We start from the raw sequence: 18088 nt of genomic DNA on the forward strand, positions 1-18088 counted from the left end.
TATATCTTTTGTTCGTATCCATGCGTTTCCAAAGCGTATTTGTATCTACATCCATATCTGACTTGTTCGGTACGATACCTGATACCGATACTTTGATCCTTGGCCCAGTGTTGCCATACTTGGTAATCACCCAAACCTATTCTTCCTCCTCACCCCTTTTATTCTTGCTCACACCCCTCTCCCTGTTTGGAAGCCCCAACCTCTTATCCATTCTTGGCCTTTTAAAATTACAATCCCTCCCTTTCCAAACCCTTAATGCTCTCAATTGAATGGCCGGGCAGGCCAATTTTGGCTTAACAAATTAGTCCCCACTAAAACCACCAATTGAAACCTTGAACGACTTATCAGTTCTAGCCCTCAATCGATCTCCAACTTCTTTATAAACAAGAATTCACTAGAAAGTCCTTTTTGTTGACTAATACACTTGCCTCTACCACATGTCTCTCAAATGGCAGAGCTTCAAGACTTGAAATCACCATGGTTTCCCCTGAAAACTTCGGACTGAAGACTCTTAGAATTCCTTCCTAATTGAACCAACTGAAGTGAATGTGTCCCAACGATGCTTGATCCAGTTCACCATGAGTAAGTCGAATACTGACCAAGTATGGTGTGATGTAATACAGATGGACGCATGTCTATTGCTGCTAGGAATGCCTTGGCAATATGATTGTTGTGTTGTGTATGATGGATGGACCAAAGAGAGATATTAGAGATTAGTTGGTAAACTGTTGTATTTATCCCTCACTAGACCTAACATTGCATATGCAATCCAGGTGGTTAGCCAATTTATGCATGCTCTACGAGTTCCATATATGAAGGCAGTGGGAAGGATCTTGAGATGCTTGAAGACATGCCCTGAGAAGGGATTACTGTACATGAGAAAATAGAGGTTGAAGCTTTTACTGATGTTGATTGGGCAAGTTCTCTTTGAGATAGGAGGTCTATATTTAGATACTATACCTTTGTTGGTGGTAATCTTGTTACTTGGAGGAGCAAGAAAGAAACTATTGTAGTAAGATCAAGTGCCGAGGCTGAATATAGGGCTATGGCTCATGGAGTTGCTAAGTTGCTTTGGCTTCGTATTATTCTAAGGGATTTAGGGATAGATGCAATTGGGCCTTAAAGTTGTATTGTGATAATCAAGTTGTAGTCAACATTGTTAACAACCTATTCCAACATGATTGGACAAAACATATTGAGATTGATAGACACTTTGTGTAGGAAAGAATTGTTTCTGGGGATCTTTGTATTCCTTATATTCCATCTAGAAGACAACTGGCTGATGTTTTTTCCAACGGGCTCACCATGGCAAGATTTATGGAGTTGTTATGCAAGCTGGGCATGAAAAATGTCTATGCTCAGCTTGAGGATGTGTGTTGTGAAACCTAGCATTGTGGTCTTGGGCTTTTATTATTTATGTTATGGCGTCCCCTTTTATGTTTCTTTCATAGGCTTAATGGGCCTGGATCTCTCTTGTACTAATATGTTCTTTTTTGCCTGCTAATCAGAGACAGATTTGTCATTGCTCTCCATCTCATATAACCCTACTATAAATAATAAGATTAGCAGCTTTTAGAGGTGCTGCCGCCCCATTTCGGGGAGGATCTTTGATGGGGGAATATTGCCTTCAAAGATAAATTTTCGACTCTGTATGCTCTTTATAAAAGCATATTTCATTTTGTCTCTTCCTCTTTGGATGGATTGGCTTGGAACTTTGGGTTTAAGAGGGTTTTGTGGGAAGTGGAGATACCTTTGAGCTTGCAACTTGTGGAGCTACTTGAGAATGTTCTTTTGGATCCTCTTAGGCTTGGCATTAAAATGTTGTCCCCATGCCCTTTTGGAATCTTTTCTTGATCCTCTTTGTCCTCCAGTCCCACTACCTTGAGGTTCCCAGTAAAAGAAGTGTGGAGTGGGCCACAAACCCACCCAAAGTGAGGGTTTTTTGTTGGGAGGTGTACCATTCCAATAGAAATTCATTTGTAACTGATATTTGGGAGAAGTTTTTTTCTCTATTTGGGTGCAGGTGGACCCCCCCCCCCCCTTGCTGGACTTGATCTCCTTATTCAACAATTCCATTTTTATGCTCCCCACATGAAGATGGAAGATTCTTTGGAGATGTATTAAAGCTGCAATTCTTTTGGCAGTTTGGGAGGAGAGAAATGGAAGGTTATTCAGGGATAAGATCCAGGATAGAAGAGATATCATCAATCTTATTACTATAATCGTTGTACATTGGGTGAATACTTTAAGCCTTTTCAACACTTTTACCTTTGATGGCATCTTCAGGAATTGGGGATTGAAAACTAACTCAGGCATTTTCAGAGTCACTATTCAACCATTTTGGGCTCCTCCCTCTTCAAGAAAGCTCACATTTGATGGCTGTAGCAAAGGTAATCCAGGACCCTCTTGGCATTGGAGGAGTTTTTAGAAATCACGATGGGATTATAATTGAAATGTACTCTGGACCAGTAGGTCAACAGAATGCAGTTAGAGTTGAAATCCTAGCAGTATTACAAGGGCTGAAGCTGGCAAAGAGAATCGAATTAACCAATATCATAATTGAAGGGGATTTTAAAGTGGTGGTGGAGTGGGTTTGTAATGAAGATGTCCTTGGTAGTACAGAGACGTCATGATGGAGATTACCGAGCTAAAATGGGATAGGCTTGTTGCTGTTCAGTTGACTAATAGAACTGCAATGGGCTGGCAGATGGTTAGCAAGGGAAGGGGTTGAAAGAGAGAATTTGGTTCTGGGGGAGTGGCTCTTTACTTGATGTATTGCTTATGTGATTAGAAAAGGTTGGGGTTAGGCTATCTCAATGTCTGGGCTTTCTTTGTACTTTATTACCCATAATCTTGGGAGTTTTTTCTCTTGAAATCCTGCAATGATACCAGTTTTTACTTTCCTGAAATGGTTTGAGTAGCTAGGGTTACCACAATGATTAGACATGCAAAATGTGGGGATTCTTATGTTGTTTAAAACAGGGCCAATGGAATGCTATGTGACGTATTGCATCTTTGTTTTATCTACGTGCATTTTCCCTTATAGAACAGTAAGTTGGTATTGGACCTGTAACCACATAGTGAAACTGCATCATGCCAACTAAATTGCAATCTCCATTCAATCTATATGTTTGTATGTTTGTTAATATCTCAATACTATTTACTAATGATTTTTATTTGTTTTTTTTTTTTTCTATTTGTACATAGCACTTGACCCCTGCTTTTTTGTAAATGTTGACTTGTATCAATGCTATGTTGTTGCATTTGTAGGTTCTCCATGTTGCATTTGTTTACTTAATCCTTTTTTTTTTGGAAAAGTATTCAACTCATCTTGATTTGTTGCTTAAAATTTACAGCTGAATGTTAGGAACAAGTCTGCAGCTGCAGAGTGCTATATAAGAACAGAAATTTGCCTTGAAGGTTGTGCTGAACTTCTTAGTAAAATTTATCTTTTAGTTCTAATGGTTCAAATATTTTACTTTTCCCCACTTTATTTTTGACAATCGAGAAGAACTTTTCCTTTGATTCTGTCAGCTTCTAGGAATATCTAATGGTTAACAAGGAGCAGGCTTCTCCAGATGAATAATACCTTTCTTACCATTTAAAATTAAAATAGCTATTACAGGAGCATGCCCTGTATATTCTATAGTTAATTGTTTTATGTATGTTGTATTGTTTTCAGCTCATTTGTTTTTACCAGTGTTTTGAAATGAGGCACAAAGAAGCACTAGGCCTTTCTAGTTCCTGAGGTGCAAGGCACAATGCAAGGTGCACACCTAAACAAAGGAAGCCATAAATTTTTGAAAAAAAATATTCGTACATAAAAAATATGCAAAACCTGAATTTTAAAAGAAATTAAATGTTTTAAAAAAACCTATTAGGTCAAAGCATAAGAAGAATGGCATATAAAACAAATTCAAAGTAAATGTAAAAGCAAAAGCAAACAAACATGGATCAAACTAAAGTGCTTCAAGCATCAACAATTCAAACATGTAAAATTCTAAATGTGTCTATCTTCTAGTTGCATCACTTCAAGTTGTTTGTGTAATTTTGGAAATTTGGTCTCTGTTCATTCTATTTTAGGGTTAGGGATCGGTGTATAGTTCTACTCCTATTGCTTCTTCAGTGGAAATTTTTCTACCTAAGATTCTATTCTCAACAACCAGGTCGTTAAGTATTCAAAAGGTCTTTGCTTTTATTTCTTTTAAAATTAATCTTTATCTATGAAATTGGATAAATTATTTATTTGAAGGGGATTCCAAAGTGATGATTAGTTGGATACTCAACAATGAGACAGGTTTGTGGAGTTACAGAAATGAAATCAAGAAATTTAAATTGCTAACAAGCAACATGCAAGTTAAAATCACAGAATGGTGTGGTTGTATGGCTGATGCTAAGGCAATACAGGGAGTGGGTTGGGAGCAGATGTATTAGGCTCAATTCTAAGAAATAATAAGAAAATATCTAAGGGAGAGATGGTTCTTCTATGCAATCTGTGTACCAAATGTAAAGTTTGTATACGTTCTCTATTTTAAATTAATAAAGCAATTGGTTATTGACAAAAAAAAACATGAGTTAGAGACTTTTTCCTAGCCTACAGTAGGTAGAGGTAATGTGGTGATTGCTCATCTAATAGTTTTCAGATGACATCACTCTTTTTGTGAAGGAGATGAAACACAAATGGTTAGGAATTTGAGTTTGATTGTGAAGCTCTTGGAGAACATATCCAACTTGAGGATTAATCTAAGATAAAAGTTGTGTGACTGGGGTAAGTGTGGAAGAAAGCTTGAGATGTTTGCAAACTTGTTAGGCTGTGGTGTCATTTCATAGCCCATGAACTATCTAGGTCTTCCCTTAGGCTCAGTTTGGAAGGAGTACAAATAAAAATTTGTATAGTGCAAATCTTGGTATTTTGTATTTTGTATGTATTTGCACTTTACATATTTGTATTTGTACTCTTTCCAAAATGAGCCTTAGGGCCTAACCTAAAAGAAAACAGATTCTATAACCTCATATTGGAAAAGTTTTCCAAATGGTTGGCTATATGGAAAAGGAACTACCTTTCTTTGGGTGGTAGGGTAGCTTTGATAAGGATTATATTGGCAAATCTTCCTGTTTACTATTTGTCTGTTGTCAAAATCCTGCATGAAATTGCTAAAATAGTTAGTAGGAGTAAGAGTCAAGGAGGGTTGTCAATTGGAAATATATGTAAGAGAAATATGTCTTTGTTGGGGAAGTGGTATGAGTGGTAGAAAGTATTCATTGCTTTATGGATACAATGGGTGGGATGCTGGACCATTTGCAAGAAACACATAAGCTTCTCTGTGGAAGGCATTTCATATTTTCATTATATTTGTCCATAGTTACTTAATTATGTCAACTGTGATTTTTATTTTTGTAATAGGATTCTCCTTTAAAAGATTGGTTTTCTACCTATAGAAGAGAATCTATTATAAACTTTGGTGTTCTTCCTCTTTGGGTGAGTGTTCCTTCTTCTTTTATGGGTGTATCCTTTTGCCACCAACCTAGCTTTGTATCTTTTAGTTGATCTATCAGCCCGGTGTTTAACAGTATACAACCACTTACAACCCATTGGGACTTTACTCTCAAGAAGAGGAATGGGCTCCTAAGTGTGGTTGTTTATGAGGGCCTCCATCTCTTGGTTCATAGCATCCTTCCACTAAGGGGACTGCACTACATCTGAAACATTACGAGGAATAGAAATAAAGGAGATGACAAAAATATAGGCATAATAGGAAGATGAAAGAGGATCATGAGAAACATGGTTAGTGATGGGATAGGTAGTGCATTTTCTTTTTTCTTTTCGAATTGCAATTGGAAAATGAAGGTCATATTGTGAGATATTAGGCTCAACAACAGTAGGAATAGGAAGTTAAGGTTGCTTTCAGAATTACCTGGAGGTGGATGATTAGATCGTTGTGCACATTCAGCTTCAGGAGTAACCTTACTTTTGTGCCTTATGAACCACCGTTGTGAGGACTGTTGTTGAGGAATGGGAGTAGGAATACTGTTACTACAAGTGGAAAGGGAAGAAGATGGCCTAGGAATGTCCATAGAGGCAAGAACAAGAAAACAAAAAGGAGTTTGATCTTCACTAACACTCTCCTCTTGAACGGAAGGATGAATGGGCTGGAAATACAGAGTAGACTCAAGGAATGTAACATCCTTAGATACATACCATCAGCCAGAGTGAAGATCAAAGCACTTGTACCCCTTTTGGACTGAATAGTAGCTCAGAAAAATGCATTTGATAGAACCAAGGTCAAGTTTGAGATGAGGACTCATGTCATGAAGAAAGCAGCTACAAGCAAAGTCTCTGAGAGGCAAACAAAAAATGGGGTCTTTAGGGAAATGAAGATGAGGAGATGAAAGGCAAAGGGTCTGCGAAGGAAGTCTATTAATGAGATACATTGTTGCTTCAACTGCATGTCCCCAGAAGCGGGTTGGCACATGCATCTGGAAGAGTAGGCCTTTGATAACTTCTACAACATGTCTGTTTTTTTCTCTCTGCTACACCATTCTGTCATGGAGTATGAGAACATGAGCTTTGATGAATTGCCCCCTTTTCTTCAAGGAAGAGTTGTAGATGCTTTTTGAAATATCCCTTAGCATTTTCAGACCTTGTTTTGAACAATGGAAGAAACTCCATCTCTACTCTTTATCAGGTATAGTCACATATATCTTGAGTAATCATCAATGAATATAAAATATTTAGTCACCCATACATGGAATAGAGTATGGGCCCCAAACATCAGTGTGTATCAAGCTGAAAGCAACATCCCTCCTTTTATTATATGCAAGATATGTAGTTCTACATTGTTTTGAGAGATGATATACTTCATATTGCATACTCAAACTAGACAAAGACTGACACAAGTTTGAAAACTAAGACTAATGGACTAAAAGACACATGACCGAAGTGATAATGCCGCAACTTCAAATGACTCAGATTTTCCTTTTGACATGACTTGGTCTGGCACAATAATCCTTGCTTGGAGACTTTATCAAAAAGTTAAACTCCATCAGCTTCATGTTTAGTTCCATTCATCTTCCCCATTTTTAGGTCTTGGAAAACACAATGAGAGGGGAAAAAGGTCACTGAATAATTATGAGATTTGGTAAGAGCTAACAAATAAAAGGTTTTTGTATAATTGAGGAACATGAAGAACAGAGCTCAGGGAAAGATCATGAATAAGCTTGACTTCACCTAGACCAAAAATTGGAGTCTGAAGTCCATCAAGTACAGTGATTTTGCCTTCCCCTAGATCCAATTTATAAGAGGTGAAGTGGGAAGACATACCAGTCATATGTGCACTAGCTCTAGAATCCACAATCCAAGAGTTAGCTGAAGAGGACTGACAAACTTGTGCAGTACCTGCTTTTGTAAAAGCACTAAAAGGATTACTAGAACTAGTAGAGGTAGAAGACTTAAGACTTCTCAAGCTGAAGTAGGAGGATCCTAAGCTTCTCCATCACATCAGAGGAATCATGTGTAGGAGCTTGTACATTAGGCGGAGGACAATCAATTCCAATAGTAGCAAGATGAGCATTTCCCTTTGTTGTTTTAAAATTTTCAGGCTTCAAATGTGGATTTAGTTTCCAACACCTATCCATGGTATGTTTTGGTTTCTTGCAGTACTCACATACCGCTTCTTCATGCTTTTCATCAACACCATTTCTGTTTTTTTCTCTACTTGGATTTGGAAGACATGTAAGCAAAATAGTACACCACTGAAGTTTGCATCATGGCAACCCTTCTACTCTCATCTCCCTATAGCAAGGAGTATGTAGTAGCAAGAGAAACAATATATGCACTCAAGATATGCTGTCGGGTAAAATCATAGTCAGCATTCAACCCTACCAAGAAGTCAAGCACTCGGTTCTTCTCAACATACTTTCGGTACTGTTCACCATCCTCAGGATTCTTCTATTCCCAGGCCTCCATGTGGTCCTTTTCTTTCCATAGAGACTGCAAGGAAGAGAAGTACATGGATATAGTCCTCTCCCCCTAGCGCATATTACAGGCTTCTCTTTGGAGTTGGTAGACTGGGGTTGTATTTTTTTTTCTTAAGAGTATGTAGCCGAAACACGATCCCAAATATCCTTAGCTGTGGAGAGGAACATGTAGTTATGGGTAATATGAGGCTACATACAACACACCATCCATGACACAACCAATGAACTGTCATGTTCCCATTTGGCAAATTTGGGGTCATTAGGTTTTGGCTTCCTCTCCTTCCCAGTAATGAATCCCAACATACCCCTACCTCTGATAGTAAACTTGGCTGATTGAGACCACTCTAGTAAGTTGGTTTTGTCAAGTTTCACTGTGGTTATCATACCACTAGAGACATCAACATTGTTCGGGAGTACTCTAGAAACAGTCTGTACTTCCTTAGGCAAGTCCATTGGATTTGGATAGGTTTCTTTCCAGCTCTACAACACTCCAACAACCAATTGACACACACTAGACCCACCAAAACAGGGCAACATTCGATTAGAGTCCAACAGGATGCCAAAAACTAAATTGGTGGCAATATATGGGAGAAACAAAGCTCCTAAAAATAGCTAGGGTTTAGAAAAATGCGGAGCCATTTCCAATACCTCAAGAAGACTTAAATCAAAACATAACAACTTTCAAGCAAGTACCAATCTCAGATGGATAGCAAAAAATTCAAACATTGAATCAGTATTTTTCTGTAATATGATTGTAAAATCCGGGAAAATCATAGGAGCATCAGATGAAGATGAGAACCATACCAGAAAAATCCCTACAATTAGGGCACATCAAAATAAACTAATTTCAAGGGTTGTTGCTGGTACCTATATGGACTATTGGCATCATCTGATGACGCTCTGATGTCAGCAGGTCTTCCTGTGTTTGGGAGTTGACAAAAAGGACTCTTCGGAGATTCCTTCCTGCTCTGGTACCAAGTTGTAAGAGTGTGGGAGGAAGGGAAGAAGAGAGGAAGAGGAAGAAGAAGAGAAAAGAAGTGAGTTATGGGAGAAGAGGGTGTATTAGTGTTCACACCCAAAAATTACATTTGATGGAAGTAGCATGGGAAATCCGAGGCCTTTAGGAATTGTTTTTGAGTTCTTTTGGATCAGGTGAGTCATTAAGATAAAATTGATGGCACTATTATAGGCAGTACAGCCAATAAAGGAGCTGCAACTGAGAAAAGTAATTATTGAAGGGGATTCCAAGGTGGTGACTGCTGGCTATGGAGTTACAGAAATGAAATCAAGAAATTCAAATGGTTAACAAGGAAAATGCAAGTACAACTTCACTAGGTGCAAAGATCATTGGATGAAATGGTTGATACTTTAGCAAATCTGGGAGTAAGCTGGGAACAATTTCCTTGGGCACAATTGCTAGAAAGTGTTAAGGGAGAGATGGTTGTACTATGCTCTCTGAATGTCGAATGTAAGATTCATACATATCTTTTGTTTTAATCAACAAGGCAAATGGTTATTGATAAAAGAAAGTATGAGAACACAGGTTCAAGTCTGAGAGTGGTTATATTTTGAGGAAAAACATGCCAAAGGTTAGGTTCAAGGTTCAAAATTTTGCAACGTATTGACATGTATTGGCTGATACGTATAACGTATCGTATCAGCAAGTCACTGATGCATTGCTTTTTAAGGTTAAAATAGCTCTGCTTTAAATGCTAATTTAACATTATTTCCCACCATCTCTCAAATTTTGAAGAAAACTAAAATAAATAAATAAGGGGTGTTAGGTTCAGAGTACCAATGCACTCCTTCCGTATTGGGGTGTATCGATATTTTGAACCTTGGTTAGGTCCATATCCAGTCTGCCAACTCTGCCCCTCTCCCTAGACCAAACATAGCCTGTACAATCATTGGGTAATGGCCTATCCGATTGGATCTGTCTTCATGGTTGTATTCATGATGGGAAAGTTTTTTGCATCTCATTATAACTAGTTCACATGTTGGAGATGGGAAATGTTCACTTTCTATTTATGGTTGTTCATTTTTTGCTTTTTGTTAATGGTGCTTAGTTTACTTTGCAGCATTGATTGATGGAATCCGGGAGGATGTTTCTGTGCTCACATTGCTTGCAGAGGCCTTATGTCTTTTAGACATGATTGTAAATTCATTTGCTCAAGCAATATCCACTAAGCCTGTAGATCGATATACCAGACCTCAATTTACAGGTATAGATTGTCTCTTATCTATTTTCTCTGGAAATTTGATATCGAAGTGCAAGTGGAAGGATGTTTCACTTATGCTGAATTTGTGATATTACTGATAGATAATGGTCCATTAGCTATTGATGGTGGAAGACACCCTATCCTAGAGAGCTTACACAACGACTTTGTTGTATGTTCCTTTTCTATTTCCACTATATTTTCTAGTTCCTTCTTATAGAAGTGCATCTAAAGCATTCATTATTTATATCATAAACTTCATCAATTGCTTTAATGTCTAATGATTTCACATTCTTCCTGTAGCCTAACAATATTTTCCTTTCTGAAGCATCTAACATGATAATTGTCACAGGGCCAAACATGTAAGGAATCCTTGTGAAAAGTATTTCTCTCATGGATTCTGTTTGTTATTGAAGTCAACTTTGAAATAATGTTCCTTGCTTTTGATCTATCTATTAACCATTAGGTGGTAAAAATCTTCAGCCTATATTCTGCTTGTTGACCACCATTTTCTTTTCTAGGAGTGGAAAGAGTACTTATCTTCAGCAAGTATGTCTTGTGGTCATCCTTGCTCAAATTGGTTGCTATGTTCCTGCCCGCTTTTCATCCTTAAGGGTGGTTGATCGCATATTTACACGGATGGGAACAGGGGACAATCTTGAATCCAACTCCAGTACGGTATTTTATATAGCTTCAAACTTTATTTTTCTATTTAAGATTAATTAGCATAATTGCATTGACTATGTAAAAGTTGTCATGATTTCTAAATTACATTTTGTCCTTTTGTTTTTTGATGGGTGTGTTCCATTATGGATTTCCATTCATTACCCAAATCTTACCACAAATAGAAGGCCCATAAGAAATTGATTGAGTTAATACCATTTAACTGTAACGGCATTCTAACATGGAAAACAGCATTGCAATTCAAATTTTATTTATCAAAAAATGAAACTCTTCAAAACTCAACTTTTATACTGGTAGTGTCTTTATTGAGCATGTAGTGTCTTTAGTTGTAGTGGGCTTAAGCCCCATTTGTTCTTTTATTTTAGTAGCTACCCCATTAAGTTTAATCATACTTTAAGTTGTGATTAGAGTTAATAAAACATTATTAGGGGCAGGGAGATAGCCACGATTTGCTTTTCTCCAAACCCTACTTCTCATCTCTATCTTATATTGATCTTAATATTCTTCTACTCATATTTGCTTAAGAATAATATTTGTTCTGTTCTGTAGGAGCAAATTGACCTATCATAGAGGGAGGTTGCTATTGGACAGAGATCAGGGAAGACTACTAGGAGTGGTTGCAGTTTTTCTCTTTCTTCTGAGTTGGTGAAACCCTAGATTCAGGTGTTGAACTGATTGTAGATCAGTTTTTCTAGGTCACAGAATCCGGGATTGGTCCAGTGATGCCTGCATATAGTTTCTACAATGTAGTGGCTATAGTTAGGCTCTATGGGACTTATTACCTAGAATGCTCTCAATCTATAATTCTATATGAATCTATGTTTGTGGCAGGGGAAATTGGGTTTTCTTATAGCCAATAGTAAGAAATTAGATGAGAAGGATCTCACATATGAGAAGTGGATGCAGGAGATTTACATGGTTATTGGATGGTTGTGAAACCACCGACACTGTACTATTCTATGCTGAAATCCTTGTTGTAAGAGATTGATTTGCTGGAGGCAATAGTTTGGGAAAATAATAAGGATGCTGGGACTTACATGAAGTTGGTTGAGTGGAATAGTCTTTGAATTCTTATTTGGGATTAATCTAGAGTATGATATTACTAGGCAAAATGTATTTGCAAAAGATGATGTGTCATTGTCTCAAGTGTATGCTATGGTTAGTAGTGAGGAGAGTAGGAGACAAGTTTAGTTAGTGACGCCATAGCACTATTCCCATGTGAGTGTTAAACCAAAAGGGAATGAAGAGAAGGAAGAGGAGATCATTTGTGATTTCTAAACGAAACCAAAGCATACTAATGATTTTTATTAGAAATTACATCCTCATCTAAAGCTAGTCTGAACAAAAAGTAGTAAAAAGGGAGGAAATGCAAATGTTGCCAATGTACTAGAGGAAGAAAAGGGGGCTAGTTAGGATCATAGTTGTCAAGGCAACGCCTAGGCGACAAGGCACCCTTGGAGGCTCGCCTCGCCCTGTTGCCAAGCAGTTTTGTGCACTATGTTATAAAATACTTTTATATTTTTAATTTTTTGACATTATAATTATAAAATAGACATTAATAAACTAGAACATCATTTTATGCGTTTATATACTAATTTCTTTTTATTATTTTCTTATTTGTTAGGGTTTAATCAACACAAACATTGCTAACTATTGTATTGAACCCATGGTTCAAAGTATCAATCAGTGTTTTAAAAGGCGTGGGGGGCATACACCTGGAGGCGCTCCAGATGAGGTGCTTCCAAAACGCCTCAAGGCATAGGCTAGAAGCGCTGACACCTCTGAGGTGTATGCCTCAGGTGCAAGAGGCATACGCTTCATGCGCTTTTTTTCATGAGGCGTGCTAGAGGCATACGCCTCATGCACACCTTATATAAAAAGATTGAAAAAAAATGAAAAAAGAAAAAACAAGGAAAGGAAAAGAAAAGAAAGGGAAGGGAAAGAAAAAGAAAGAAAGAGAAGAAAAAGAAAAGAGAAAAGGAAAGGGAAGGGAAAAAAAGATAAGAGGAAAGAAACTGGTGCTATGCATCTTTATTCTTCTTGATATAAAAAAAATTATTAAAAATAATGAAAAAATGAGATCCTCGCTTCCTCTTTTTCTTCCTGACCCCCCTCCTCTTAAGGAGGCTTACGCCTCCTTGTGATCGGGAGGCTTATGCCTCTTATGTTCTGAACTACGCCTTATGCCTCTAGGTAGTGGAACGCCTCGTGTCACGCCTCCGCATTTTAAAACATTGGTATCGTTACACCTCTGTGTATTGGTAGAGGTGTATCAGTACTTATAACGATACACCTTTGGTTTTCAATTTCATTTATGTATATATTTTATTTAAAAAAATGGGTTCCTGAAAACATCTGTAAACATGTGTATCAGGACACCGAAGATAAAATACAATACATTCGATATAGGGTGTATCGTATTGAAATTTTGATCCTTGATTGAATCCTCAAAGATTTCAAAACCTTGAACCAATAAGCAAGGGAAGAACTTAAAATTTTGTCTAATCAACACATTTTCTTCTTCCACATCTTCTTCTTTTTCTTCTTCTTCTTCTTCTTCCTCCTTTTCTTTTCTTTTTTTCCTATAACAAAAGTAGGGGTTCAGCCACTATATTTTTTGAATTCTCTTTCCTTTGTTCTTTTTCTTCTCATAAAATGTTGATTTTCTAGACTTCAACACGAAATTTATACATCTCTTATGAAATTTATGGATAATTATTAAGGAAAGATGGTTTTGGAACGGTAGGGAACTACCCTAGGAAATATGGTTTTACTTTAAAAAAAATCCATTGCCTAGGTGACTAGGTGACAAGGCACCCCCCTGTCGCCTAGCCTCGCCTTGGCACCTTGAAAACTATGGTTAGGATAGATCAGTAGTGGAGCAATTGGTTGTTGTGGGAGAAAAGTTTGAAAAATATGGGAAACTCCTCTATCATTTGGAGAAAGAGGTTGCTTTCAGTTCTATAAGAAATCCTACTTCCACACCTCAGTTAGCCATTATATCCCTTGGATTATAGGTTTTGGTTTTTCTGATCACATCCCATCTTTTTAGTACCCATTAGCTCCTTTCTAGCCAAGACAAAATTTCCTGAACTGATGGCTCTCTTGCTCTCATTTCTGGTAAGGGAGACATTAGGACTTCAAAAACCTTTACCTTACCTTTTGTCCTTACTAACCTTAGTTGTTTTAGTAGTATAATTAAATGATTGAATTATTGCATAACCTTTCTTTCTTACACACAAGGTTCTAAGTATCGATATGATACGCTGCGTATTGGGCATATAGTATTGTATCTATAGGGCACCAATACCCCCTTTTCTAAGTATATTTATGAACTATTTTTTAATAATTAAATAGCATAAAAACATGCTTGTCAAATTTTGGAAAGAATTAAAAGAATAAGATGTGCATGGTTTAAAGTGTCAATGCACCCATTCCTACATATCAGGGTGTATTGATACTTTGAACCATGCTTACACATTGTTTTTTAGGACCTAAAGTCTAAAGAGTGATTGGGAGTGTCCATGAGGCAAATGGAATATATTTGCTCAATGTGCTTGTGAAGAACCTATCCCAGGAGGTGGCCTTAGAGTCAATTGTGTTAGAGACTGCTAATCATATTATGCTTTGACATTTTTGGTTAGGTCATTTGTCATTTTTTGTTTACGTTTATATTTTCTAGATATGTTTAAAGGTTTTTGTCTAGTTTGTAGTGTGCATCCAATTAGTTATGTAAGCATTGTAGAAATTCTTATTCGTTGAGTGATAAAAGATTAAAGTTTCTATTCAATATTGTACACTTTGGTGTGTGGTCATCATATGATATATTACCTTCTATTGGTGGCTATAAATATTTTTTCTAATGTTGGTTAAACGATTTCATGAATTTATTCTTACTCAGTTTGATACCTACATTCAAATAATCCGCTTCGGTAATGCAAATGAATATTTTGAGAAAGGTTTATATACTTTGAAAAGTTTGGGGTAGTTCATCAGAGCTCTTGTTCATATACACCTCAACAAAATGGGGTAGTTGGGAGGAAAATCGTCATGTTGTTGAAATTGACGAGAGTATTTTGTTTGTTTCTCATGTTCAACTAAAATTTTGAGGGGATGCTATTATTACTTCTACCGAATACTTTTATGAGTTTTTGGTTCTAAGTTCCCCTTTCAGCCTCCTTTTCCTTAATAAGGACTTTTTTTTCTATACCTATCAGTCTTTGGATGCACATTTATGTACATATTCCTAGTTCCCAATTGTATAATTTTGAATCCAAAGCTAGAAAATGCATCTTCCTTGGGTATGCCTTCACAAAGAAGGGTTATGGTTGTTATGATCCTATCAATGGTACTTGCTTTTATCTCCATTAGTTTCACCTTTGTAGAGTCCATTCTTTTTTTTCAATTTTGTTCTGAAGGGGAAAATCATATTTTGTTTAATAGGATTGCAGATTGATACTTCAATGATATTATATTGTGACAATCAAGCTGCCATAAACATAGCCCACAACCCTGTTCAACAAGATTGTACAAAGCATATAGAGGTTGATCGACATTCCATTAGAGAAAGAGTTTCCAGTGGAGAGATTTGTTTACCTTTTGTGAGGTCTGAAAACTAGTTAATTGATTGTCATACTAAAGGTGTTTCCAAATCAAAGCTCGACAACAATTTGAACAAGCTAGGCATGACAAATATCTATGCTCAATTTGGACGCCTATTCAAGGACCCCTTTGTAATTCTACTTGTAATTCTTTTCTTTTCAACATCTCTAAATCTTCCAACTTATTATTGTATTAATTCAGCTACCAAAAGAATTATTGTATTAATTTTCTTCGTGATAGGAATTTGCATGTGGCCAAAATCATATTTTTAATTGTTTTTAACATATGAAATTGTTCATAACATATGATATTGATACTACATGTTTTGTTTGTTAACATATGATATTGATACTACAGTTCATGACCGAGATGAAGGAGACGGCTTTTGTTATGCAAAATCTCTCCCCAAGGTAGCGTAGGAGTATACTATATCATCAAGCATATAATATACACTGGGAACCTATGTCCTTGGTTGTTCAGATGTGGCATTTTCATAGTTTTATGCATGTCTTGCCTAAAATATCTTTTATAGGAGTTTGGTTGTTATGGATGAACTTGGGAGAGCTACTTCTTCTTCTGATGGATTTGCAATTGCGTGGAGCTGTTGTGAGCATCTACTATCACTGAAAGTGTAAATACCAATGTCATATTTTCCTTGACATATTTTCTATATAATCTATTAGTATTGTTGAAGATTAATCAGTTTTATGATGTTTTTCTATGTAGATGTTTTATGTTAGTTGTTAGATAGGAGGTGGGGACCACAGTAGTTATGTGAGTCCAAATTTTATTATGTTTTTGAGCGTTATATATGTTGTTTTATGTTTTTCCATCCTATAAGGGCATAGTTGTCTTTGTACTGTTCTATTATTTTTAGTATAAATAATAACTGAAGTGGGTGGCCAGATCATTGCTCTCTTTTCTTTTCAACTTCTCTTCTTCTCCTTCTCTCTTCCTTCTCTCTTCAAGAAACTACTTTTCTTTCATATATATATTTTTTTTAATTCAGTAGATTTCTACTTGGTATCAGAGCATTGGCTAGGGTTTCTTGAAGAATTCTCATGCAGCCCTAGATCAGCCGACTACATGAAGTAGTAAAGGGCTGATTGATCTGCTATAGATTGCCCAGTTCTTGGATTTTAAGGTGGGATCTAGTCATCAGGAAGGTGATCTACTGTTCAACATCAAAATCAGTAAGAATTGGAGTACAGGGAAGTGTCCTAGAAAAGTTGGACTCTTTGTTTTTTATCTGATCTTGGGTGCCCAGGTATTGTTAGTTTTCTTTTGATTTGCTGAAGAGGGTGGTTTGGTTTCTGGAATTTTCTAAGCCTCCCGGAGTGATCGATTCACTTTTCTCTCTGTTGGGAGGCATGGAGAGGAGAGAGCTTTCTCTCCAACTAGGGTTTTCTTCTTCTGGAAGGGTTGGTTTCTGTGTGTGTGATATTAAATTATTTCTTGAAGGTCTCCAATCTATTTTTTTTCTTACTGTTGAACTGTTTGAAGTAAGATGGAGAGTTGGAATACCGAGATGAAATCTACCGGTATTGTGGGGCTAGGTGTTGGAGGTAGAAGTAGGGGTGTTAATGGACCGGTTTTGCGTTGGACTCCATCCAAATCAAAATCCTTTTGGATGGATTGGACAGACCAATAAGACATATTGAATTTGGACGGACTGGATGGACCAATATGGCATATTGGATTGGACCTGGTCTGTCCATAATGAATTTATATTGGACTGAATCAATATCTGGTCCATTGATAGAAAATATGAACATAGGTATCGATGGACCAGGTTTGAGTTGAAAACAATCTAAATTAACAGGAATTTGAACAGATTGGACAATCTTTGGATTGGTTCAAAATGGTCCAAAATATTCATTGGACTGGATTGAACCAGGTTCATTTGTAAAGGACTCACATTGGACTGGACCGGATTGGACCAAATCTAGTCCAATTGACACCCCTAGGTAGTAGTGATATTTTTGGGTCTGGGATCATTACTACAGTAGAACTTGATGGTACAAATTATTTGGAGTGGGCACAATCAGCTAAGATGGCTATTGGTGCCGGTGGAAAATTAGGGTATCTTACTGGGGAGAAGAAACCTGATACAAACTCTTCCTGATGGGTGTAGGAGAATTACATGGTAATGTCCTGGCTGTGTAATTCTATGTTACCTCATATTGCACAAAATTTCCTATGGGCTAATATTGCTAAGGAGATTTGGGTTGGAGTGAATGAAACCTACTCTCAGAAGCAAAATGAAGATAGAGCTTATCAGTTAAGAAATCCGGTGATAAGTATGAAACATGGAGAAAAACCTCTTTTGTGTATTTCTCCATGCTGAAAACCCTATGGCAAGAAATAGATCACTTAGAAACGGTGGTATGGGAATGTGTAAATGATGCAACAACTTATTATAGACTAATAGAGAGGAATAGGGTTTTTGAGTTCTTAGCAGGGCTGAACCCTGAATTTGACATTGCTAGGCAGCATATTCTTTCTAGGGAGGGTGTGACACTCTCTCAGGCCTATGCCTTTGTCTTTGGAGAGGAGAGTATGAGGAATGTAATGCTAAGACAACTTGGGATTGATCAGTCGGCTATGGT

The 18088-nt window shown here is 37.0% G+C and overlaps 1 protein-coding gene across 3 annotated transcripts in view; it reads left to right on the top strand.

Moving 5' to 3' along the window:
• MSH4 (MUTS-like protein 4) overlaps positions 1-18088 on the top strand; it is a 70941-nt gene that overhangs the window by 24969 nt on the left and 27884 nt on the right. For all 3 annotated transcript variants that reach the window (XM_088889251.1, XM_010260553.3, XM_088889250.1), the window contains 7 exons: positions 3357-3420; positions 10056-10199; positions 10298-10365; positions 10497-10555; positions 10715-10871; positions 15837-15889; positions 16012-16110. In XM_088889251.1, the coding sequence (XP_088745377.1) occupies positions 3357-3420; positions 10056-10199; positions 10298-10365; positions 10497-10555; positions 10715-10871; positions 15837-15889; positions 16012-16110 (644 nt within the window). The remainder of the gene's footprint in view (positions 1-3356; positions 3421-10055; positions 10200-10297; positions 10366-10496; positions 10556-10714; positions 10872-15836; positions 15890-16011; positions 16111-18088) is intronic.

This window comes from Nelumbo nucifera, chromosome 6 (genome assembly GCF_055504915.1).
Source record: "Nelumbo nucifera cultivar China Antique chromosome 6, China Antique-T2T, whole genome shotgun sequence".
Lineage (NCBI taxonomy): Eukaryota > Viridiplantae > Streptophyta > Magnoliopsida > Proteales > Nelumbonaceae > Nelumbo > Nelumbo nucifera.